The 25,204-nt window shown below is 48.3% G+C and overlaps 1 protein-coding gene across 3 annotated transcripts in view; it reads left to right on the top strand.

Annotated features, from left to right (window-relative positions):
- TRRAP (transformation/transcription domain associated protein) overlaps positions 1-25,204 on the top strand; it is a 1,075,110-nt gene that overhangs the window by 75,065 nt on the left and 974,841 nt on the right. For all 3 annotated transcript variants that reach the window (XM_085629333.1, XM_085629332.1, XM_085629331.1), the window contains exons 9-11: positions 12,793-12,870; positions 16,492-16,580; positions 18,541-18,637. In XM_085629333.1, the coding sequence (XP_085485459.1) occupies positions 12,793-12,870; positions 16,492-16,580; positions 18,541-18,637 (264 nt within the window). The remainder of the gene's footprint in view (positions 1-12,792; positions 12,871-16,491; positions 16,581-18,540; positions 18,638-25,204) is intronic.

Here is a 25,204-nt window from a genome sequence, read left to right as displayed (position 1 = left end):
TATACCCACAGGCTACACTGTCCAGTACTTCAACTAGAATTCCACCAACAGCCACAAACAGCACTGCCTGTCTAGTTTTTCTCCCCATAGGAAAAAACCCTGCCTCTACCAGCAAAAGCCTCTGGAATGATAGAGAGGAAGGAGTGAACAGACAAGCCCCATAGGCTGCCATTATGTGGCTTAAAACAGGATACTGTGCCTTTAAGAAAACTTTCCAGGTTTCCAGAACTTTCCCCAGTATCCCAGAATGCCCAGCAGGTCCCATTTACTTTCAGTTCTTTTTTCCGGCTCCTGCTAGCAGGACCCTGGAGCATTGAGCTCTCCCCTTTTCAAGGTTTTTTTTTTGAGATTTTGTCAATTTTTGTCACTTTTTCAAGTGCTTAGTAGCTGGTACTGTCAACATGCCTGGCTTGTTCGACAAGTGCCCGGAATGTGGTAGAAAGAAGGCTAAAACTGATCCACACGAGGTGTGTATAGGTTGCCTTCCCCAGTCCCACGTGCCTGAAAACTGTACCATCTGCCACTCGTTCTCAGCCAGGACCCTGAGGGACAGGATGAAAATCAGGCTTCAAGTTCTGGAGGAGAGAAGACTGAAGGCACCAGGTGGGTCTGGAGGGGCTGATTTGCCCCATACTGAGGCCTCAGGGGCAGGAAGACCAGTAAGCGCTCCCACTCCACGACGACGTCGAGGAGGATGACCACCGTCTGTTCGCCGTCTCCCTAGGGCTCTGGGGAGAAGCGGCGTCGAAGATCGCCGTCGAAGGACCTGAATAGGCCGCCGTCGACTACATCGGCGTCGTCGGTGACGACGCCGTCTTCGGCGCCGTCCAGCAGTCTGCGTCGAGATCGGACCCGGCGTCGGCGCTCGCCGTCGAGGGGAGATCGCCGTTCGCCGTCGATGAAGAGGAGATGGTCGACGTCGCCGCCGAAGAGGAGATCGACGTCGAGACGCTCGAGGTCGAGGAGATCGCCGTCGAGGCACAGGTCGCCGTCGAGGCGAAGTTCGCCGTCGAGGCACAGGTCGCCGTCGAGGCACAGGTCGCCGTCGAGGCGAAGGTCGCCGTCGAGGCGAAGATCTACATCGAGGAGAAGGTCGGCGTCGAGGAAGAGAGAGTCACCGGAATCGGTGTACTCTGTGGTGTATATGCCTCCTCGGATGCCTCCGTCACCGCCTCCTCTCCCGCCTCCGCCGACTCCACCACCAACGCCACCTCCTCCACCTCCACCACCGCCGCCTCCACCGCCACCACCGCCTCCACAGCCGCGGACACTACCTCCGCCGCCCCCCACCCAGGTCGCTGCCACGCACTCCAGTGGGACCGCCGCCGGTTCCCCCGCGGTCGGTTTCCCTTCCGAGGTACCCGACTCCGCTGCAGGGGACCCCGAAGCCACGACGCCCGCGGTCGCCGGGACCGGCTAGACCGGTGGACAGGCCGAAACCGAAGAGGTCGCGCTCCCGCTCTCACAGGAGGAGAAGGTCACGGAGCCGTGGACGGTCATCGTTGGACTCCGGACGACGCCGGAGGAGGCACAGGTCCAGGTCACACACGCGCTCCTCGACCAGAGATTTTTCCCCGACGCTGTCGGACTCACCGGGGACTAGGGTGTCGCCGGTGGACGATTTGGTCTCTTTCCAAGAGGTGCTGTTGAGAGGGGCAGCAAAGTTGGGTATCACGGTGACGGTTCCAACACCCACGACGTCCGTGATATTCGAGACACTTCATAAGAAACATCTGTCTCGCCCTCTACTGCCTCTTGTACCTGGACTGGTGGAACCCGCGTTGGAGCTGTTCCTCACTCCCGTGATGACGAAGGCCGCCCCCTCCAGGCTCATGAAAAAGTATAGGGCCCCGGAGTCGGACCCTGCCTTTTTGAGAGTGGACCCGAAGCCGGATTCGGTCATCGTGACGGCGGCGAGAAAACAACATGCGACCGCGCCTTCGTCGACGGTCCCGCCGGACAAGGAAAGCCGCTGGCTGGACTCTGCGGGCAGGAAGGTGTGTGGGACCGCCGCCACTACCATGAAGGCGGCGAGTGCAGGGGCTTTGTTGGGCCGTTACGACCGGGCCCTGTGGGAGTCCTTGCAGCAGTATGCGGACCTACTGCCCCGGGACAAGAAGGAGGACTTCTTGGAGACAGTGCGCGAAGGCATGCTGGTTTCTAACCAGGTGATCGGCGCAGCGGCGGATGTATCCTTGCTGGCCGCCCACGCTTACTGCCATGGCATTCACCAGAGGCGGCATTCGTGGCTGCGCCTGACGTCCCTCAAGCCAGAGGCGCAGCAGAGGGTGGCCAACCTGCCCTTCTCGGGGGAAACCCTGTTCGGGAAACATGCGGACGATGAGATGGCCCGCATGAAGGCGGAGGCGGAAACCCTGACGGCCGTCGGGTTGGAGAAGGCCAAGAAGAAGAAGCGCCCGTTCCAGAGGCGGTTCGGGTCTTCGGGCAGAGGGCGTGGGCAGGGTTCGGGACAGCAGCAGCAGCAACAACAGCAGCAGTTCCGCAAGCCCTTCCAGAAGCGCCAGAGGGGTAGAGGAGGCCAGCAGGCTACTACCACTACCAAGGGCCCAGCTGGGTCTCGGCCCTGAGCGGCTACTTCCCCCTCAACCGTTACCCACTCCAGTGGGGGGAAGCATTCAATTTTTTCCGGCAGAGTGGAGAAAAATTACTCAGGACAAGTGGGTGCTGAATATTGTTTGCAATGGATACAGTCTTCGGTTTATCAGCCCGCCTCCAGCGATTCCGCCGGTCAGCTCTCGATTCCAGCTGAGAGAGCTCCAGGCGGAGGCAGACATCTTGTTGAGAAAAAAGGCGGTAGAAGAGGTACCTCTGTCTCAAAAGGGGAAGAGGTCTGTACTCTCGGTCCTTCCTCGTTCGCAAGAAGGACAAGAACGAGTTCAGGCCCATTCTGGATTTGCGACAGGCAAACAAATGGATTCACAGAGAGAAGTTCCGCATGCTATCGTTGCACCAGATTTACTCTCAGCTGCAACGGGGAGACTGGCTCTGTGCCATAGATCTACAGGATGCGTACTTCCATGTGCCCATAGCGAGGAAGCACAGGAAGTTCCTGCGATTCCAAGTCGGCGCCAATCACTATCAATACACAGTACTGCCATTCGGGCTAGAGTCTGCTCCCAGGACCTTCTCGAAGTGCATGGCGGTGGTGGCGGCACACCTGCGGAGGAACAAGGTGTTTGTCTACCCGTATCTGGACGATTGGCTGATCAAGGCTTCATCCTTCGCGGAAGCACAAGATCACTTCCGATGGACGTGCGCTCTCTTGCACAAGCTGGGGTTACACGTCAACATGTCCAAATCGGTCACGACTCCGGTCCAGTGCATACAGTACCTGGGGGCCTCCATCGATACGCGGTCAGCAAGCGTGTCTCCTTCGGAGGAGAGACGGTTATCACTCCTTCGGAAGGCTCAGGACCTCAGGACTGCTCCATCGACGACAGTGAGGAAGGTGTCTTCTCTACTGGGATCGATGGCCTCCTGTATCTTCCTCACGCCTCACGCACGGCTACACATGAGGCCACTGCAGGAGTGCTTGGAGGATCAGTGGGATCAGAGGACAGGCTCTTGGGACGACAAGATACGACTGTCGCTGCATGCTCTTCAATCTCTGCAGTGGTGGTGTTCGGCGGAAAACCTCCTCAAGGGGGTTCCCACGACGAGTGTAGTGACGGATGCTTCTCTCCAGGGCTGGGGAGCGCATTCCGGGGACTTGCAGATTCAAGGGAAGTGGTCTCCTCTGGAATCGACGTACCACATCAATTTCCTGGAACTCAGATCTGTCTTCCTGGCACTGAAGGCCTTCCTTCCGTCCTTCCAGACCAACTCGCTGCTGATACAGACGGACAATACAACCACGATGTATTACCTCAACAAGCAGGGGGGGTCGAGATCGCGCACTCTGTCACAGGAGGCGCAGGCGATCTGGCGCTGGCTGCTGGCCCGAGGACTGACGATTACGGCCACGCATCTGCCAGGGGTGCAGAATGCTCAGGCGGACGCCTTGAGCAGACTGATTCAGGAAAACCACGAATGGGTCATAAACGACGAAGTACTAGGAGAAGTCTTCGCGAGGTGGGGGACTCCAGACGTAGATCTGTTCGCCACCGCCGAAAACAGCAAATGCCGAGACTTCGCATCCAAGTACTACCAGCGGGGGACGCTGGGGAATGCGCTATGGATCGATTGGTCGAACAGCTTTCTGTATGCTTTTCCACCCATTCCCCTTATTCCGGCGGTACTCATCAAGCTGTCCCAGTCCAGGGCGCGGATGATCCTGATCGCCCCGGAGTGGCCCAGGCAGTGGTGGTTCACGGACCTTCTTCACCGGTCTCTCCTTCCTCACATGCGGTTGCCGTGCAGGCCGGACCTTCTCACGAAGTTCGGGGGGCGGATGGTGCACCCCAACCTCTCGTCTTTGAGTTTGGCGGCATGGCTCCTGAAATAGTGCAATATGGCCATCTGAATCTACCAGACGATTGTATGGACATTCTGAAGGAGTCTAAACGACCTTCCACTAGGACATCCTATGCTTACAAGTGGAAGAGGTTCTGTATCTGGTGTAAGTCCAAGAACTTTGATCCGATGACATGTAAGGAAGATGTCATCCTTCCGTACCTGTTACATCTGGCGCAGTCTGGCCTTAATTTCCATTCCATTAAGGTTCATCTGGCTGCTTTGACTGCTTACAGGAAATGCCCTACACAGACTTCCTTCTTTCAGATCCCTGTGGTCAAGGATTTTTTGGAAGGCTTGAAGAAAGTGTTTCCTCCCGTCAGACTTCCCTCGCCTTCCTGGGACTTGAATGTGGTGCTGTCCAGACTGATGAAGGAGCCTTTTGAACCCATTCACAAGGCTTCATTGCAGCACCTATCCTGGAAAGCGGCGTTCCTAGTGGCCATTACATCGGCCCGCAGGGTGAGTGAACTTCAGGCATTATGTTGTCAAGAACCTTATACTGTATTTCATGCTGCTAAGGTTGTGATGCGTACTCACCCTAAATTTCTTCCTAAGGTTATCTCTGATTTTCATATCAACCAGACCATAACTTTACCTACGTTCTTTCAGAATCCCTCTTCGCCAGCGGAAAGGTCTCTCCATTCCCTGGATGTTCGGAGGGTGTTGAAATTTTATCTGGATAAGACCAAGGATATTCGTAGGTCTGACCAATTGTTTGTTAATTATGGCTCAGTCAGGACTGGTCTTGCGACCTCTAAGCAGTCCATTTCTCGGTGGATTGTGTCCTGCATACAATTGTGTTATCAAAAGGCTAATAAGACCTTAGGGGGTAAACCTAAGGCTCATTCCACCAGGGGCAAAGCTGCCACGACGGCTTTGCTGCGTAATGTTCCGATTGCGGAAATCTGCAAGGCGGCCACTTGGAAATCAGTCCATACCTTTGCTGCGCATTACTGTCTGGACACGGATGCCAGGGCAGATGCTCAGGTTGGGCAGGCTTCGCTGCGAAATGTGTTCGCACAGTAGTGGTAGTGTCTTGTGTGTTCTCCACCGCTTTTGTTGTGTGGGGATGGGCTTGCCATTCTATTCACTAGATTATGACTATACACAGAGATCCCCTACTACAGAAGGAGTAGTTTGTTTTCTGTAACTCCAGTTCTGTAATAGGTGTATCTCTGTTATAGTCATAAGCGCCCGCCCTCCTCCCCGGTGGAGAGATACTTACTCATATGTAGAATGCTACAGGTCTGGCGTGCTACGCCTTCAAAAAGAACTGAAAGTAAATGGGACCTGCTGGGCATTCTGGGATACTGGGGAAAGTTCTGGAAACCTGGAAAGTTTTCTTAAAGGCACAGTATCCTGTTTTAAGCCACATAATGGCAGCCTATGGGGCTTGTCTGTTCACTCCTTCCTCTCTATCATTCCAGAGGCCTTTGCTGGTAGAGGCAGGGTTTTTTCCTATGGGGAGAAAAACTAGACAAGCAGTGCTGTTTGTGGCTGTTGGTGGAATTCTAGTTGAAGTACTGGACAGTGTAGCCTGTGGGTATAGGCTGCATTATCTGTCTTTAAATTAAATTCTCTCTTAAAGGTGTATGCAGGTCTGCATGATTTGTCACCTTTTAGAGATTATTTTTTATTGCTCCGGGGTCCACGCACATGGGCGGGACTATTCACTAGATTATGACTATAACAGAGATACCCCTACTACAGAACTGGAGTTACAGAAAAGAAACTACTCCTTCTTGAAGGATAGGACATTCCATGTGTTCGAGGGGGAGTGCACTTCTTAATGTTTACAGCTCTCGTGCGGAGTCCCCAAGGGCTCGTCATTGAGTCCCACTCTTTTTAATATATATCTTAAACCACTGGCCGAATTAGTCCTACCTTATGGGATTCAGATTATCACCTACGCGGATGATACGCAATTGGTGGTAGCCCTAAAGCACCCTAAGAAGTCACGGATCAATATTGAAGCATGCATGGAAGCGGTGGCCTTGTGGATGGATCAGTCTGGTCTCAAACTCAATGGAGACAAGACGGAGCTAATGATTCTAGCAACCACCCCGGGGTGCCTATAGAGGCAGCAGGATTAAGCTGGCCCAAATGCCTTGGCCCTCCACCAACCCCCAAAGAGCAGATAAAAAGTTTAGGAGTATGGTTAGATCAAGCTCTTAACTTCAACAGCCAAGCAATTAAGCTAGCTGCAACATGCTTTGGAATCATCAGAATGTTAAGGAAAATCCTCCCATTGCTCTCACTCCCGGCTCGAAGAGTGATAGTACAGGCATTGGTACTCTCACGGCTGGACTATGGGAACTCCCTTTACGTGGGTACCACAAAGGCCACTATAAAGAAAATACAGGTAGTACAAAATTGTGCAGCTAGACTGCTCTTGCCTGTGCCCCAAGGTGAGTCAGTGAAGCCTGTGTTAAAAAAACTTCACTGGCTGCCAATTACAGAGCGTATCAAGTTCAAAGGTTTGTGCATAGCTCATAAAACGCTATGGGGAACAGGTCCCAAGATAAATCAATCTCTGGTGGCTTTTTACCACCCAATGAGACGCCTCCGGTCTGCAGATCAATTTTTGATAGTGTTCCCAAAAATTAAGAGTGCGATCCGGGAGCTGCATGTTTCTCCTATAATTCAGCCAAGCCCTGGAACACCCTCCCATTTCAATTGCGCTCCACCCCTTACCATCTTATCTTTCGTAAACAGTTGAAGACTTGTTTCAAAATTCGCCATAATCAGCCTGCCTTCCGACTCTTCTTGTCCTTGATAGTGCAGGGATGCCTAAGGGTAGCCAGGTGCTCTATACATAATTAATAATAATAATCCTGCTAGTGCACACACATTTACCATGTGCACAATGTTCCACACCTCACCCTCGGTGTAGTGAATGTCTTTGACTTCTCCCATGCACTCAGCATATGTTTTCTCTACGCACACACTTCTACATCCACCTGATATAGGCCAAGTGTGAGTTAAACACACAGCAGAGGAAGAGGTGAGTGAGCCTGTAGGCCTCACTCCAATTACACAGGGTAACAAGCATTGGCATAGCCAATTGGTCTGCTTTTGAGACCTTATAAGTATTTAGTTTTGCAGCACAATATCCTTGGTGCAACAATATCACCTGTTGCATGTCTAAACCTTGTACCTTATAAGTGTTTAGCCATGCAACAGTTGATGTTGTTGCACCAAGGATATTGTGCTGAAGTTATCCAGTACTATATCCTTGGTGCAACCACATCAAGTGCTTGTTAAAAATGTTATCTTTTAAACAGGTTTTGCTCATTTTCCACCTACTTTCCACTCCTTTGTCTGCAAAACTATATAAATAGTTTACTATCTTCACACCGCTTGAAGTGACAATAGTCGTGAGAAAAAAAAGTGTAGCTTACGTTGTAAATAGTGTGATACATTTATTCCATAAATGTGGACATTAGCAAACTGATACATCTTTGTCCACGTAAATCAAGTACCAGAAGAAGAGAGTACGCAGAGTAAAGTACACAATACAAGGTAAATTCAGAGCACGTGCTACACGGAGGACACAGAATGGGTGAAGGAATGAGTGGGCGTGGAGTTTTTTAGCATGATGGGGGGGAAAGGGATGAGTGGATCTCAGTGGGAGAGAAATGGGGGAGAAAGAGGGCAAGAAGCAGGTGTGATCGATGGCTGTCGGAACAAGGAATGAAGAGTAAAGGGGGTGAAGGTGAGTGAAGGAAGGAATGGGCGTGGCTACGAAGGATGTGGTGAGGTGGTAAAGGAGGAGACGAGGAATGAGGGAGGCGAAGTATCACGGTGAGGATGGGGCGGGTAGTAAAAGGAGGGCATGAATGCACGAGGGAAGGAGCGTATGAGGGACGTGGAAGTGAGATGGGGACCCACTGAGGGCGATGGAGGCAAGATAGAACTCAAAGAATTTTGGTGTCGGAGACAAATGAGTACGGGAGGGCAGCGAAAGGGGGTGTGGGAGGGAAGATATGGAAGAGGGTTAGAATACATTTTCAGGGTGAGGGATAAACGGGTAGTGTGGAGCGGTTTTGGGGAAGTTAAGGGTTGTGAAGTGGGCGAGGAAAGAATCTATGCTTGTGGGGGTGAGAGAGACCTTAGGGGTTGTAGGGAAGCCGAGATGGGTCAAGAGATGAAAGGCAGGGCCGAGGTAGGAACTTGTGGGCGGAAGTAAAGACTGAGTTAACATGAGTGGGCAGGAGGAGTGAGGGTGAGGGGAAGGCGTATGGGGGCATTAATTGAAGATGTAAAGGGAAATCAAACCGAGAAAAGAGGTGGAAGTGAGAGAATACGGATGTGAAACTGCTGGAGAATGTTTGCGAGAAAGGAGAAGAGAGAATGCAGGCAAAGGAGGGAGTGCGACAAGAGGAAACCGGACCGGTGTAGGCTGTAAAAAAGGGGGAGCATGATGAGGCGTAAAGGGTGTTGGTGTAAAGAGCAGGGCACACAGGTGAAGAAGGCTAGAGAGCGAGAAAGAAATAAAGTGGGATAAACACAGAGGAGGTGGTAACAGAATGGGTGGTGGAGGGAGAGCCACAGAGAGCTAAAGGAGAGGGGGGTATAGAGGAGGGTACAGAGATATAGAAAGGAGCTGAGAAGCTGAGTGAGGAGGCCAAACAGTGTGGGTGGGGGGACTCAAGGATACACGCAAATAAAGGCAAAGATTGAGGAGGGAATGGTACAAAATGTGGAGGAGTGAGAGGGGAAGGTACAACGGGAGATGAAGGAAATGAGGACGGTAAGGCGTCGGGAGGAGTGAGTTAAGAGACAATGGAGACATTATTGAAAGAGGGGAGGAATGGTAAAAATTGAGGAGAGCAGAAAAGTGAGAGGAGCAAAGAGACAGATAACAAGAGACCGAGATAACAAAAGACAGGTGCATGTAAAGAAATCAGGAGGGAGCTAAGTTGGAGAAGGGGACAGATGGGAGGGAGAGAAAAGGGGAAGAATGAAAATAAAATGGGACAGAAAATATTCGGCGTAATCCACCCCTGAATGCAAGTGTCCAAAAGAGGAGGGGGCTGAAGAAATGGAGTGGAGGAGGGAACAACAGGTGTCAAAGAGGCTAGGGGTAAAGAGGGCCACGAGGGTCTGGTGGAGGAGACCAGGGGAGAGACTACTGGTAAAACGATTAAAATGAACACCTGGTTATAGAGTGAAGGGGTGTGAAGGTGAGGGCATGTTGAGGTGGGTGGAGGTAGCGAATAGATGGTTCTACCACAGGGAACGTGACGGAGGCAAGGGGGAGGGAGCACATGGAGGGAAGGAGGTCCTAACGAAGTTTATCAGGGAGAGCGGTTTGAGGCGAGAGATAAAGATGGGTACTGACACGGTCTGGTCAGGAGGGTTGCTAGGGGGAGCCACAAAGGGGAGAGTGCACAAGAGGCAGGGTGGAGGTTAAAGTAGACGGCTGGGGAGGGGGAGATACGGGGAGGTCTGGGTTGGTGCAAAAGGAGGGATCCGGGAAAAGGCTACTGAAGAATCCAGTGGACGATGTAAATGGAAAAGGAGCGGCTAGTGAGCGAGAGCAGTGGGGAGGAAAGAGTACGACATGGGAGGAGTGAGCACTGGGTAAAGGAGGAGGCTGGTAGAGAGGACACTGTGGGGGGGCAAAGGCTTGTGACAGCATGGGGAAGGAGAGGAGGGAATTCAAGCAGCTTGAGCGAGAGGGTGGGCGGTAGAGGGCATGGGAGGAGGCAGGTGAGGGAGAACTCATGAGGGCAGAGAAAGACTCGCGCGGAGGCTGGCGAGAGAAGTAAGGGGCAAACAAGGAGGCTTTGGGGAAGAATGGAGATCAACGCACAAGAGGGGGCTGGTGAGGTGAGTGGATGGTGTGGAAGAGCAACGTGGGAGGATGCAAAGTAGGAGGCACTGAGGGACAGCAAGAAGATTAAGGTACAGGAGTGAGCTTGCGACGGAGGGCAGAGAGGAGAGTACGTGAGGTGGCTGGTGTGAAAGAGCAGCAGGGGAGGGGGCGGAGAGGAGGCTCTAGAGAGAGCGAAGGCTAAACGGAGATCAACGCACAAGAGGGGGCTGGCGAGGGAGGGGCACGTAAGTGGGTGGTGTGGAAGTGCAACATGGGAGGGTGGAAATGAGGTGGCACTGAGGGACAGCAAGAAGATTAAGGTACAGGAGTGAGCTTGCGACAGAGGGGAGAGCACATGAGGTGGCTGGTGTGAAAGAGCAGCAGGGGAGGGGGCGGGTGGAGGCTCTGAGGGAGAGCGACGGCTTAAGGCTGAGAGGAAAGCCAGACGCGCGCAAAAAGGAAATATAAAAAAGCATGTGAGTGGTGCGCGTGAAAGTGATCGCGTGCTGTAAGGGTGCCGCGAGCGCTTAATGAGCCATGACGGAAGGCCAGATGGCGCCTGTGCGCGTTACCGCAAGCTTTAGGCCACAAGCAAAAGCGCGTGGTCGGATTTCTAAAGCCCACTTACTAAATGTCTCGCCAGGCCAGCGCATGTGCTGGCTCAGGTGAGACCTAAAAAGGATCTTATCACTATCCCTTGCAGGCTTTGTTTCTGATCTCTTGAGAGCAAAGGCCCTCACCCTGGGAGGTTGGAAACATCTCAGGTAGCAGGCTGGCAGAGACCAGTCAGCCAGCGCACCCGAGGCTGGTAGGTTTTCAGGGGGCACTTCTAAGGAGCCATCTGTGTGCATGTATTCATAAATCCACCACTGGAATCAGGGTGGGTTTGTGAATACGAGATGTTCGATACCAAACATCCCTAGCTTCAGTAAATTCATCATGTCGATGGGTAACTAGTTTTCACCAGTGTCCAGCACATGTTTTAAAATGATTTCCCTGTTCTCTTGTACTGGCAGTAATTGAACTGACCAGCACAGGAGCTTATCTGGTCATGCAGATGTTTCCTCACTTGTAATATATAATGCACCCTGCCTTAGCACTGTAAGGCCTGTTGTTGGAGTGACTTAGATATAACATGCAGTGTTAGGGGACAGGGCACACAGGGATATGTGTCATGTTGTGTTTTCACTTTTGTCTGCACCAAAGCACCAGCCTGTAATGGCACTCTGGCATGAGTTTGGTGAGGGGTCTCTGAGGGCGGCACAATATGTACTGCAGTCCTTTGGGATCCACTTTAGTGCCTCAGGCCCTAGGTACCAGGGGTACCGTTTACTGGGGACTTATAGAGAGTGCTAAAAGTATTGCCAATTGGGGAAACCATTGCACAGTTTTTGGGAAAGCGATCTGGGATTGCGGACTGGTTAGAAGGAACCCAGTGCACTTCCAGTCGAAATCACATCATTTACCAGGCAAAAAGTGGGGTGACCATGTAAAAAAGGAGCACTTCCTACGAGCGAGAAATTCATCCTCATGTCAGTTTTCAACATGTTACATTTTGCACTAAAATAGTGAAAACAAACGAAAGCACCATGAGCGGCTTGCTCGGATTCTGTTTGTCCGTTGGCAGGGTATGCCTAGACGTTGGTCCCTTGCTTACTTTGACACTGGAATCAAGCTAGCCTATCTGACGAGGGGTGTTAGCCCGAAACCGGTCTCAGGATGCTTGTTCCCGGTCCAGGGAAGACCTCGCTTGGCAATTCGGGCTGGACTGTTCTCATAAGGAACAGGGTCAAGACTGATTTGTTTATGGCTGGGTCTGTACTGGTGTGACGAAGTGAGCTAAAGAATGATGATGGATTCAACCCAGATCTGTGACTGGGGGAGTGAGTGTCTGAAAAGTTTCAGCGCTCCGTCCATTATCGCCTTGTGTGCTCTGAGTAGATACAGCATGTCTCGAAGAGAAAGTGCATGTGCTACCTAGGTGAGACTTTATAATGGGGTAAGTTTAATAATTTGAAGTGACCTTGAAGTTATTGCTACAGAAAAAAACTCTCAATACGAACCTGTGCGCACGTTATATCGTTTAAAACGTTTCCTTATTGTATACTGTAATACAGAAGGGCCTATGAGATGCAGGGAGAAGGGTGTGGCCAACTATATCACCCTGCCCACAGGTTGCACTGCACATTAAAGTGTTGCTTTGTTCTTACAAGGTAGTGAAAGTAGCGTTCTGAGTAGGAATTTATGAATTACCTTCTGAAATTTCCATTCACAATTCATGGGAATAGCTAGCTGTAATTATGCGGAATATTCATACTTGGTGGCTGAGAGGAGATTGCATTCCCGGTGTACTCAATTAATCGTACATTTTTATGAGATGAACGTTTAATGCAGTGTTTTTATTTTGATTTATTTGCGTATACAATCTCAATCCCAGGACTCTCTTCAACGTATCGTATAATGCAATTATTCCTTTGTTCTTATTCTCTTTTCAGCATTCTATAATTCCCAGAGGATCCCTGTCTTTGAAAGTTCTTGCAGAGCTTCCCATTATTGTTGTCCTCATGTATCAGGTTGGTCTTTCTGTAAAAATAAAATGATTATTTTTTGTGCTACGTTTTGTTTATACGCTTAAAAGCGTAGATTGGATATGGCAAAAGTTTGGCCTTTGTCTGCGATCAGTGAAATCCTAATTGATGCACAGTTGAAAATTAGCGGTAAATGTTATTCCTAGTCCCTATGTCTACTTGCACCAATAGGTAGCACGACCTGTCAGCAGAACAATGAGATGAATGAGTAAGTCGTCAGGTGCAGACTACCTCAAGACGAATTGTTGTTAGATTCACCTAGTTTTTGGACATTAACTTAAGTGAACCTCACTACCCAGGGTCTTACCGTTCAGTGTCCACCTTTTAAGGTAAGCCTGTTGCTGTAGAACTAGGGCAAGAGGCTCTGGGCTGGCTAAACAAAACACATGCATGTGAGACTGCGGTCTTGTGTAGCCCGGTATCTGCACACAGGTGGTCTATCTCAAAAGGGAACAAACCTTCAAGGGTTTATAGTGACTTGGGGTAGGCCTTATAATGTGAGTAATTGGAAGGAACAGCGGTCCCTATTAGAACACAACACAAACGAATATTCAGTTAAACCATTTAACGTATGCATAGAAAATATGTGCAGTTTGTGTAAACGAAGAGCAACCTGCTCGGTGCTCACGCGTGATACACATAATTCAATAAAGTTGTATCCTTTGTGACTACCATTTAATTTCTTCTTCGTTCTCTGGCTCCTTTGATTTTGAGTTCTAATGATGATCTCGTATACATAAGGGATCCAAACACTGAACTTTCTGGCAAATGCTGGATTTTATTTACATAGTTGTAAGGCTCTTTTTTTCCATGACACTATGTGATGCACTAACATTATGCACTGTACTGACATTATGGTATCATGCAGGAGCAGAAGTGTGTTTCTCGCTCCCCTGCTGGCATAGTGTAGTGTCAGCTGGACTGGGTGCTGGCAGGACAGTGAGAGAGTGTGCGGTCTGCACTGCCCCTGCCAAAGACCGCAGTAGACACCTGAGGCCTTATTCTGCACTGTCATTGTTTGCGCCCGGCGCACCTTTAAAAGGTGTGCCGGGTGCAAACAATGACAATGCGCCCTATTTGAATGTGTGCACTGCGCCCAGGGCATCTGCAAATTCACGCTGCCCTGGGGGAAATGCGTTCATGTGAAAACGCAGAGCAGCTGCTCCGTTTTCACAGTGCAGGCGGCAGCCGCCTGCACTTTTACAGGGAAATGGAGATCCCCTTGCAGGCGGGTGCAGTCAGATCCCCTTAAAGACTGGTGCAGTCAGTGACATCTGGGGAGTCCATGGGACCCACTTTTTGCCCTGCCAGGGGGCTGCAATTATGAGCGGCACTGACCGTGCACCACCTTTTAGTGGGTGCACTGTCAGTGCGCCTCCTGAGGGTTTCTTTGCCTCTGTGCTCGCATCTGTAATGTGGCGCGGACGCAGAGTCAAAGGAATTCCCTCAGTTGCATAGGGCACACCCCTATGCAAATGAGGGAATGCTCTCTGAAGGTAGCGCTGGCACTTTAAGTGCACCAGCGCTATTGTTATTATTGAAAGGGACGCACACGCGTCTGCACCCCCATCTATAATACCAAAGTGCTACCCCCCCTCCCCCGGGCACTTATTGTAATACAGCCCCTGGGCTTTAAAATAAAGAATAAGTACACTACGGAATAAGAAATCGGCGTGAGGCACCATGTTCAAAAGTACAGAGAGAGGTCAAAGCCCCTAATTCATTATGCACTGATGCCAGAGAGTAGCACCCCATAAGTCCCTACATGACTCCCAGTTTCCATATCCTGCTTGTGGTGGCTCGGGACGGGCAGAGGCACCACCAACGTGTTATAAAGTGTTTCGGGTGCTGCCAGGAGCACATCAGCTCCCACCTGACCCCTCCATAAAACGGCGCAATAAATCTCCCAGGGGGCAATAGGCATTGCCCTGGGAGAGGTTTTTACTTGTTTTAAGCATTCCTCTTGTCCGTACTTTTGTGGAGATGCTCTTGAGTGGTGTGAAACCTGTTGGTTGGTCATGAAGCAGCCATAGCGAGTAAAAGGGAAACAAAGGCTCTCAGACATGTTATTGAATTCAGTCTGCTAATAGTTGACATTAAAGTGTAAAGAATGCTTATACTGCCCCTGTTTACTTCAATGTGGGTAATTACATGCATGACATTTGACAATTTCTCCTGTAATTTCAGAGTGTTAAACTGATTAACTCTAACATGTTGCTGCTTTTCCCGATTTGGTGACACCCTGACAAAGCCAGTATGCCTGCCTTATTGATATTGACACCCTATTGTATAGCGATATATTGCCTCAGGCCCTAGGTACCAGGGCACCTCGTATAGGTAGGGGGGTATTGTGTTATAGGGTTCAGAACCCACTGGGAGTGTATTGTGATGTGAGGGTGTCACCAAAGGTATTTCCATCTACCTTATTGTACATATTTTTTATTTAATGTGTAGTAAGTGTCTTGTAAAAGTGCTTCTTGTTTTTAAAGGCAAATCATTGACTTTACAATGATTTATTGAGTGGTGGTGTTGCATACTAATGGACTGGGGGTTACTATCCAACAATACCGGAACAGGCCTTGGACTGCTCTGGTTCGCTACCCTGAGAGAGTCAATTCTACAATGTGCTACTTGGTTCACAGTAAAGAGACAATTGAAGGATTACTACTTGTGAGAATTACACATGCTTCTCAACCAATAACCCAATTTCTGCCTACATTAGAAATGTAAAAAGGAGTTTATTATTACATGCAGGTGGGAGGATACTTGTGTGTTGAGTGTCCCCCCCCCCCCCTATTCCTTGAGAGTGACTGAAAGGCATGACACTCCATGTGTTAAATTGGTTTGGCTCAGTAGTAGCAGGGAGCTTGTAGATCAGGCTTAATGCACATTTGGAGAGTGGACCTCTGCATTGTCAAAGGTGCTGCAGGCGAGGCATGAATTATGAGTTATGCAATGCATTTGTAACAGGCCCCTATTCCCAATGGCTGGGAAGAAAGGAAGGACAACAACTGGTGATTTGGATCTATGAGATGGACGGGTTAGGATGTGAATGGATAAGTATGCCAGGACACTCCCCAAATTGGCCCTAAGAGTAATCCCAGCGCAGTGACCCCAAGATAGTCACCACTTCAGTCACAGTATGCCTCAAAAGCATGACTGTGGAGCAAATGTTGCTTGAAAGACTTGTCCAATAATAGTGGAGTGCCTGAGAGCTACTTCCATAATAGCACCTGTCCTCTGGCATGGATGCCATTCTGAATTCTTTGTGTTTCCCTGTTGTGGCTGTCATAGACCAGCCCAACCTGAGTTTCAATGAAAGCAAGAATACTCTTGTATTTCTATAAAAGGAATTAATAACATGAATTAAGAATGCTGTAACCTGTTAGTAATTATTTTTTTGTCCTTAAAATGTTTCAAAACACAAACGTTTAAACTGTATGCACTGTGCTTACAGCTGAAAGGTAATGATTGCTATGATTTCTGCCCGATATTATGTTTATTTAATTTATTTGCACCTTTGTTTGGTCCGCGTTTTATCAGATTGTGCTTAATTTTGTGGTTCTTTGCTGTTTGTTTGACAGCTTGTTTATTTTCCCCCCATAGCTTTACAAACTAAACATTCATAATGTGGTGGCGGAGTTTGTGCCTCTGATCATGAATACAATTATAATTCAGGTATCTGCCAATGCCAGGTGAGTTGTGTTATCCTTCCTCTGTTGGCTGTAAGGGTGTTGTTGCATTACATTGAAATGTAAAGAATGGAATTATTGAAAGTATCCACATGCACAACTTGGTTATTCTAAAAATATGTGATTCATTTTAAATAATTGTAGTTGCAAGTGTAAAGCATGAACAGGCTCTACACACGGTGGCCACAAACTGCTTGCCACTGACTTTAACCCACCTCAAAAGGTTTTTTGCCAGTAAATCATGTAATGGAAACCATGCTGACCTGTGTAGAAAGTAAAAGGCATCTTTTAATAATGAAAGGAACAGAGTTCAGATCAAGTAAATAATGATACACAATGTACCTAATTGCAAGGACAAATTACAAAAGGCACCACCTCTTACATTCTTTCCAGAGCTAAAGACAGGCATGGGGCACAGGCTGATCAGGGAACCTGGTTGCACCCTGTACATGATAATTCAGTGGGAAAGTAAACAAAAATGATAAATGATAAAGTACTTGATCATATCTCAGTGCCTGGATTTAAGGTAACAGTAATGTAGATGAAAAACTCATTATAAACTTAACGATAACCAGTAATGTTCATAGTCCCTTGTTTATTTCAGAGATGGCCTTCTAGATCCCTGGACACAGCCATATGTACATCCTACAGCGTTAAAGTAGCCAGTCTACTATAAACTAGGGCATGAGCAGGTGGCAATACCATGGATAGCACCTGAGGTTGGCATCCTATCACTTGCAGTTAATCTGTGTGTACAAAGTTGGACCACTTAAGTGTGCTTTATTGGTTCCCCTCATTTCCTTTTTTTTTGCTGGCCATATATTTTGACGATGCCTAAAACCTAGCCCTTCAAGTACCAAATTTTCTAGTGATTGAGTTTTGCTTTTGTTTTCGCACCCTTTTGACTGTGGTAGTGTTAATGTTGAATGCAAAGTCATACCGCTCACCTACCCTCATAAAGGACCATCCGCTCTTTTTCTTTTTTTGACGGGCTTTTGACCCGCTTCTGTAATTACGTTGACTCAACTCCATGCTTACAAAGCTGAGGTTAGATAACGCGTGCTTCTGCAATATCTGTTGTCTTGGATCAATTAAATTAGTTCTGGATCAGGAAGATGCCTTGTTCAAAAGAGGCGAGGATGACCTATTCCCACAGGGGACTAATCTATTCACTTGATGGTGGAGATCAGACACACTGTCGTCCATGTATGAAAAACTCAAGTGCCATGACTGGCTTCAACTAATTAATTAAGTTTAAGATTTGATTTGACTTTTAGTAGTTTCGGTTTTCAGTATTTGCCTTTAGTATCAAAGCTGTCTTGTACCAAACACTTAAATTTGAAAGCTGATAAAGTAATATCTTCTGCATTTGGTAGCAATGTAAGCACTAAATACATTTTGTTAGGATTTACACACATTACAAACGTATATTTCCAATTTGTGTTCCATGAATTCCCCACTGAAACATAACCGGGACAAGCATGTTCATCATCTATTGTCGTATTGGTGCCTAAGTTCTGATTGATTGTTTAAAATAAGAACCCTCAAATTGTTTCTAGCATATTTTGAAATTTTGTTGCACTTTGCTTTATTAATAGTTCACTATTTCTATTTATTCATTGCATGATCGCTGCTCTGATGGAAGTGTTAGGCCAACGAGGGCTTAGCATACTATATTGAAGGCCCCAAGCATGTGCTAGCGTTTGTGCTTTAAAAATGTCTGTCACAAAATGTATACAGATCAGAAGGATACCTGTTTAAACTTACTGGATAGTTGAAAGCACTGTCATTATGAAGCATAATAATAGGACATTGTGCCATGTGTAGTAGAAGGCTGCTGCTGTGACTAGGACGCTGTATAGACTATTATAAATGTGGTAGCAGTGTTAAATGCCTAAAACCTTGAGAGTTTTCATTTTTATGTTTACATTTTAATTGACATTTTCTGTCATTTGAATCACAGGCAACATAAACTCTACAACAAGGAACTGTATGCAGATTTTATTGCAGCTCAGATCAAAACCCTATCATTCCTGGCTTATATTATAAGAATTTACCAGGTGGGTGATGTGACCAGTATATCTACGCACTAGTTTTGCTCTAATTGGAAATAGGTTTCCTTTTTCATTCATGTGTTAGGCTATAGAGGCTTAGAAAAAAACTGTTGAACTAATTCAAACCTTGAATTTTGCCAGTACTGGTTGATGGTGTAGGGAGTCTTATGAATGTCAGCAGCGTGTACCATCTTTTCTCTCTGGTAAGCCGTTACTCCCTGAGGCTATGCTAGGCCTTTTCGTGGGGCCCTGGGGCAGCCAAATGTTACTGGACCCTACCCAGTAGGTAAGGTTATTTATCACTGACGTCCCAGGGTCACTGTACTGTTGCAGTCTGAGTTGGATAGCCAAGGTATTCCCTTTAGGCACTTTATTATCTCAGGGTATTGAGGCCAGGTAGTCTAAACCTTAGGAGAGAGGAGCGGCTCAGAAACTCAGTTAACTAGGAGATAGCATTTAATAACTTCACTGTCCAGTCATTTCTTTGCTTTATGAATGAAAGGATTTTAATAAAGGTAAGTAAAATAGCAACACATTGAAAACAGAAAGTCATAGGTCCTCTGGCGCAAGCTTCAACCCCAAATGTCTTTTATAGTTCTCTCTCGCTAGGTGCTAAAATCATTCTCAAAACTGAGTTTGTTGACTATTGTGAACCTGTAGGAGATGCTTTGAGTTGACTCCTGGTTTTGCCTGAATCTTTCTAGTCCCTTAAGAAACAAGCATTGGCATAGCCAATAGGTCTCGCCTTTGGGACCTTATACGTGTTTAGTTATCCAGCACAATATCCTTGGTGCAACAACATCAAGTATTGCATGGCTAAACACTTATAAGGTCCCAAAGGCGAGACCTATTGGCTATGCCAATGCTCGTTTTAGAATTGTAGTGATAAGGTCCAAGTGAGCCTGTGCTTATTGTAATGAAATGCTTGTAACTCTGCCTCTTTGCTTTAAATCTATGGGCTGGAAATCATGGGAAAACCGAAATTGGAACTGTTGAGCTGCATCCTTTTCAATAGTTTCTTTTTCACTGGAACTTACAAAAATAAATAAAAGTAAGTGGAATTAACGAGGCGCATTCCTGACACTTAAACTGGTCCAAAAACCAGTTAGGGTAAATTTTAGTTTCCATTGATTGTCTCATAGATTCGCACCTCACCAAAGCTCGATTAGGTTGTGTCCGTCATACTTGTTTTACCTAGTGACCCAGGTTGGAAGTGCCTGGCGTGAGAAACCATCCTGGACTATCACAGATGCACACTGCAAGTGCCACTGCTATCCCTCTCTACACATATGAACTGCACTTGTTCTGAGAGGGACCCACCTACCCCATTTGTATCTCTGTATTTAACACAAAGATATTATCCAATAAAATGTACAGTGTGTGTTGCAGTGGCATAGCAAGGGTGACATGGACCCCAGTGCAAATTAGGAAAATGAACCATCCTTCCCCTGTTCGGTAGTAGAACTAGCTATAATCGGGATGCAGTGGCACTCTGAGCCCATGTGCCACTGCCCCTGCTGCACCACGTATAGTTACTCTCTCGTAGTGCTGCGCGTGTGCAGTTTCGCGTGGTAGAAGTCTGCTTGCTTGTCTTTGCAATGGATGCCGTTGCACCTGTAGCGACGCCTTCGTCGCGAGGCGAGATGCAGTCTTGATGACGGGGGCACTGGCAGGTGCTGCGCGAGGACCCCTCCTTAACGGCAGGACCCGTGCTACCGGTTCTGCAGGCCCGCTAACTGGATAGTTGGGGAACAAGTCTGGGAGCCAATGCCAAGTGCTCAAGGTTAACCCGAGGCAAAGCGACAAAGGGGGAAAATGGCGAGGAAAACAAAGGCTCTGTTTTTATTCTAAAGGTGGGCGCCCTCTGGGGACAGTTTAGGGGTAGGGGCGAGGCTACGGCCTCCGTTTTGAAAGGAGGAATAATAGCATTGATGGTTGTTTTGCTTTAACACATCATACATAGGTTTGCGGCTGGAAAGGGAGCTTTGTCCTCCCTCGTATTGAAGTGCGAAGTGAAACTAGAAGTCTGCGTTGCTGGGCCGTAGTTTGATTTCTGGCAGCGCTACGCAGCTGGGCTTTCCTTAAAATGGATTACTTGTTACCCTGCGGCGTGGTAATTGTGTGTGGGGTCATTATTGTCAGCTTCAAAATTAAATAAAAGCTATAGGACCTTGCAGGCCTTATCTAACAATCCAAACATAGCTTATTAGAAAAGTCTGTCGCTCTAAAAATAAGCACGCGAGTGGTGCGCGCATGTGCACCACAGAGCGCAATCTGTTTTCAATTATCGCGCCCGTGTCTGGGCACGATAATTGAAAACAGATGTGGCCTGTGCGGGTAACCGCAAGCAATAGGCCGTGGGCGGAGCAAAGGCGGGACATGCACCCGCCTTTGCCCAAATGCGTGCTGTCTTTCTTAGAAAGACGCACACAAAACCCAATAGCCAGGGAGAAAAACAAAAGCACACGCACAAGCGTGTGGTGAGTTTTCTGAAGCCCATTACTAAAGGTCGAGCAAGCAGCGCATGCGCGCTGCTCTAGGCTCGACCTAAAAAGGTGATTGAATAATGGGATACAAGCATTAATTTGAAGTAGCTGTCTTTGTTTTCAAAAATACTCATGCATTTGGAGTGACGAAACTATTGTCCAGTACAAGATGAGAGAGAGTACATTGGGGCCCATCAAACAGGTGAAAAGGTGTTAGGCTATGTTATTTATCAATTTGAAAGTTCGAAACAATGTACTGATCCAGTAGAAATGTCTGGGACCTTAAAGAGATGAGACAAAGAAATGCTACCTCTCTATCAATCATCATGATTTCAAAGTTGAGAATGGCACCGGAGTTTGTAGGTATTTGCAACACACACAGACTCCCTTTCTCAGTGCTGTGCATTGGGCTTAGTAATTATGTACATCTGGTTACCTTATTTCCAAAGCAGGTAATGTAGCATGCACCCCTCAAACATTTGTGAAAGAGCAGTTGTCCCATTCAGAAAATTAGGAGTCCATAAAGAAGAATAAAAATGTTCTCCAAATGGCTGTTAAAGGAGAACAGAAACCGTGAGATCACCTCTTGACTACTGAGGAGCAGTCATTCAGGAGCTATTCAGTAAATAATGACTTGGTACTTGCACAGCACTCTATATTGAAGTTTTTTATTTTTCTAACCATGGTAAAGAAAATGTATATTTGTACTCAATTTAATGATATTCTATCGGTCACCCACGGAAAGCAGAGTTGATTTTGCTGAGACTCAGTCTTAAGTCCTGCAAGATACAACTAATGTGAGCTCCAACGTTTTGCTCACTGACCTCTCTCTCTCTCTACTTTTACATGAAAGTCAATGCAAAATGGTATAACTGTATAAAGGGCTAAGAGTAGCACTTGTGATTGCTCGAACTAATTCATATACTTTAGTGATCCCTGTGATTACAGGTTGTAATCATGTTGTTTCCTCTTATCCTCTCTTCCCCTTATGTTTGTCTAGAGCCACTGCCTCTGGCACGAATGAGCGGCAGTCTGGCCACACAATTCTCTCTCTCCTTGGCAACCATGCAATGGCCTGCCTCCATTGCTACCTGTATCCTTCAGAGAGATGGATTACTCCAGCCCAAAACCATCCAATCCTTTGGCCATGAGTGGACACTGCTCTGCCCTACAACTATTTCTTTCAGAGAGGTGTTGCTTCTGCAGCAGTACAGTATCCTCCCACTGGTGCCTCTGCCCCATATGACACGTCTCCCGCCGGCCTACCAGCGCTTCACGTAGAGTTCTCGGCTACAAGAAGAAAATAAATAGGACTGTCCTCTCACTTATACCTCTACTTTACCAGTGTATGCTGGTGCTCCCTAAATACTTCATACTTCCTGAATTACTATCCCAACACTCAGGAAATGTGATGTTCATGCAGAATGTGAATTGCAATGTCTGAGGGAGGCTAACTCAATGTTTATCTTTCTGCTATTATGTATTAATTTTAAAAGCTTTGACTGAAACGTACAGATATCCTTGCCAGACCAAAGCTTCAGGTGTGAACTAGTCGAGGAGCTTAAGACTTTTGGCATTTCAAAGTCCAGGAGGCAAGGCTTTACTCTCGGATGTGGTATGGGTTGTTAACATAAACCTGACACACGAATCTCAATATTGTGGCAGCACTCTAAATTCAAAGAAATATATAAGGAGTTGGTTGTGAGGAAATTGATTGTGTTATATGGTGTGGTAGTGCAACCTCACCGTGTAATACACTTAGCAATCCCTTTAGGACCCTTAGGTTTCGTCTATCAAACTCGCAGCTCAATCTTGGGTACCTGTGGCACTGTTCAGCAAGGCTTACACCGAGGAACAACTGTCAAGCATTTTAAGCAGCACCAAAACAATTGAAGAACTCAACACGAGATGCAGGAAATCTGACACCATTTTATAAAAATATGTTGTATTTTTGTAAGAATTTAGAAACTAGAATGAAAAAGATCCAAAGGACTGTTCCTAGGATATAGATTTCACAAGCAGTAGTAAATTAGTGCAATTTCTCTCAATCACGAACCAGCCTTGGCAAAGTCAACAAAGATGATTTAGGAAAATGTCAATACGGTTGTAAGAAGTACTTAGGGCAACCTGCTCAGGCAGGGAGCTAGTCAGGGGGGGCCAGCAAGCTCATCAAGAACAGTTACCTTTACCGGAGAAGCAGTCCTTCAACATTTCCAGGCACTTTCTCTGCATTGCAAAGGATTCCTATGGAGTGATCATGATGCAAGTAATGAAGGATGCTGAAGATGCTTTAAGGATGCTGTAAGGAAGTGTGTTTTCGTTGCAGTAACCCCCCCACTTTTTGCCTGATAACTGATGCACTTTTCCTTGTTGTAACCTGGGCTCCTGCCAATCAGGTGCCCAGGGCCTGTGTTCCTTCCCTAAAAACTGCCTAACAGCCAAAACCTAATCGGCATATCTGGTCACATGTCAGCCCCTGGTAAATGGTACCCTAGGTGCCCAGGGCCTTGTGACCATAGAAGGCCCCTAAGGGCAGCAGCACTCATTGTGCCACCCTTAGAGGCCCTGTACCCTGACACACACACACTGCCTTTGCAGGCTGAGTGTCTGGGTGCAGAACAAAACAAATAGTCGACATGGCACGCATCCCTGTGTGCCATGCCCACAACACACACTGCCCTGGCATACCTTAGTCATCCCTCTAGCTGGGTGCCCTATGCCAGTGGTGTGGGCACAGGTGCATGAGCCCTGTGCCCCTACAGTACCCAGGTCCATTCCTGGGCACTGTAAGTGCAGTGCTGCCATTAAGAGTATATGTTGCTGGGAGGCCGTCAACACGAACTCCACAGCACCATGATGGCTACACTGAAGACTGAAGTTTGGTATCAAACTTCTCAGCACAGTAAACCCACACTGATGCCAGTGTGGGATTAACTGGAAGATGCACGACAGAGGGCATCTTAGAGATGCCCCCTGAACCTAACCTACAATCCACATCTTGTCTGAGGGGCTGCCTAGGCTTCCACACAGCAGACATGTTGCTGGACCCCTGGGTAGAGAGCCATCTGCTCTCCTGGGCCTGCAACAATGCACATCCTGGGTGAGGTGCTAGGTCTCCTCCCCCAGGATGGGCAGGGGAAGCTTCAACGGCATTCCGCCTTTGTGAGCTTCTCCAGGCCACTTGCTGTACGCAGCAACTGGCCCCTACCGGTTCTCAACCCCCTCTCTGGCGGGAAGACCGGCCAGAAACCCCAAGGAAGGACAGGGGGTGTGCCAGCCACTGCCAACCCCACCCCTCAGGTGGGGGAGGCGAGGTGAAGCACGTCCCCGGGCTCTCGCCATCTTGAAGATGGGGAGCCCTGCCCATTCAGGACTAGGCCACTGCCCCCCTCCCACATGAGAGTGGCAGGATAGGGGGTTTACCCACCCCAGGGCAGGGACCCAGTGGTCCCTGCCCTTTACCTATCTTTAATGCCCCTAAATTTAGTATTGAGGGGGACCCTGAACCTTCCTTCTTTAGATCCCGATTTGAAAACAAGCAAGAAGATCAAGAAACCAGAAGACCCGCCGCACAGCTGCTAACAAGAGGACGACACCAACTGACTTGGCCCCAGCCCTACCGGCCTGTTGATCCTTGAACCTGCTCCTTTGGAACTCCGGCGCCTTCAGTGGTCAGCAACCTCAAAAACCCCGGAGGACCTGACCACCTTGAGACTCTACCAAGACCTGGACTCCCACAATCAGTGGTTCTGCTCAAACAGCAATACCCCTGGTGCCAGCCAGGAACCGCGAATCCAGCGCACTCTGCACCCGCCGAGTCCAGCCAGTGCCCGAGTGGACAAAGACCCTGAGGACGTCCCCGCGGCGATTTTGACCTGGAATCCAGTGCCCAAGGACCCTCCTCGACGACCCAGACGACGCCTGCAGCCTCAGAACCAGGGACCCCTCTAACCGCGACCAGCAGGGGTAAGATTTTCCGACGTCAAAAGACACCCCTGCACCCGGCGCCCCACGGCCTCCTGTGCCCAACTCCTGGGTGCCTACCTATCCTTCAAGATCCCAACTTACCCCTCGAAGTGTTGGTCGC

The sequence above is a fragment of the Triturus cristatus genome, chromosome 10, assembly GCF_964204655.1.
Source record: "Triturus cristatus chromosome 10, aTriCri1.1, whole genome shotgun sequence".
Classification (NCBI taxonomy): domain Eukaryota; kingdom Metazoa; phylum Chordata; class Amphibia; order Caudata; family Salamandridae; genus Triturus; species Triturus cristatus.
The sequence above is the reverse complement of the archived record's forward strand: the minus strand, read 5'-3'. Positions and strand labels throughout refer to the sequence as shown.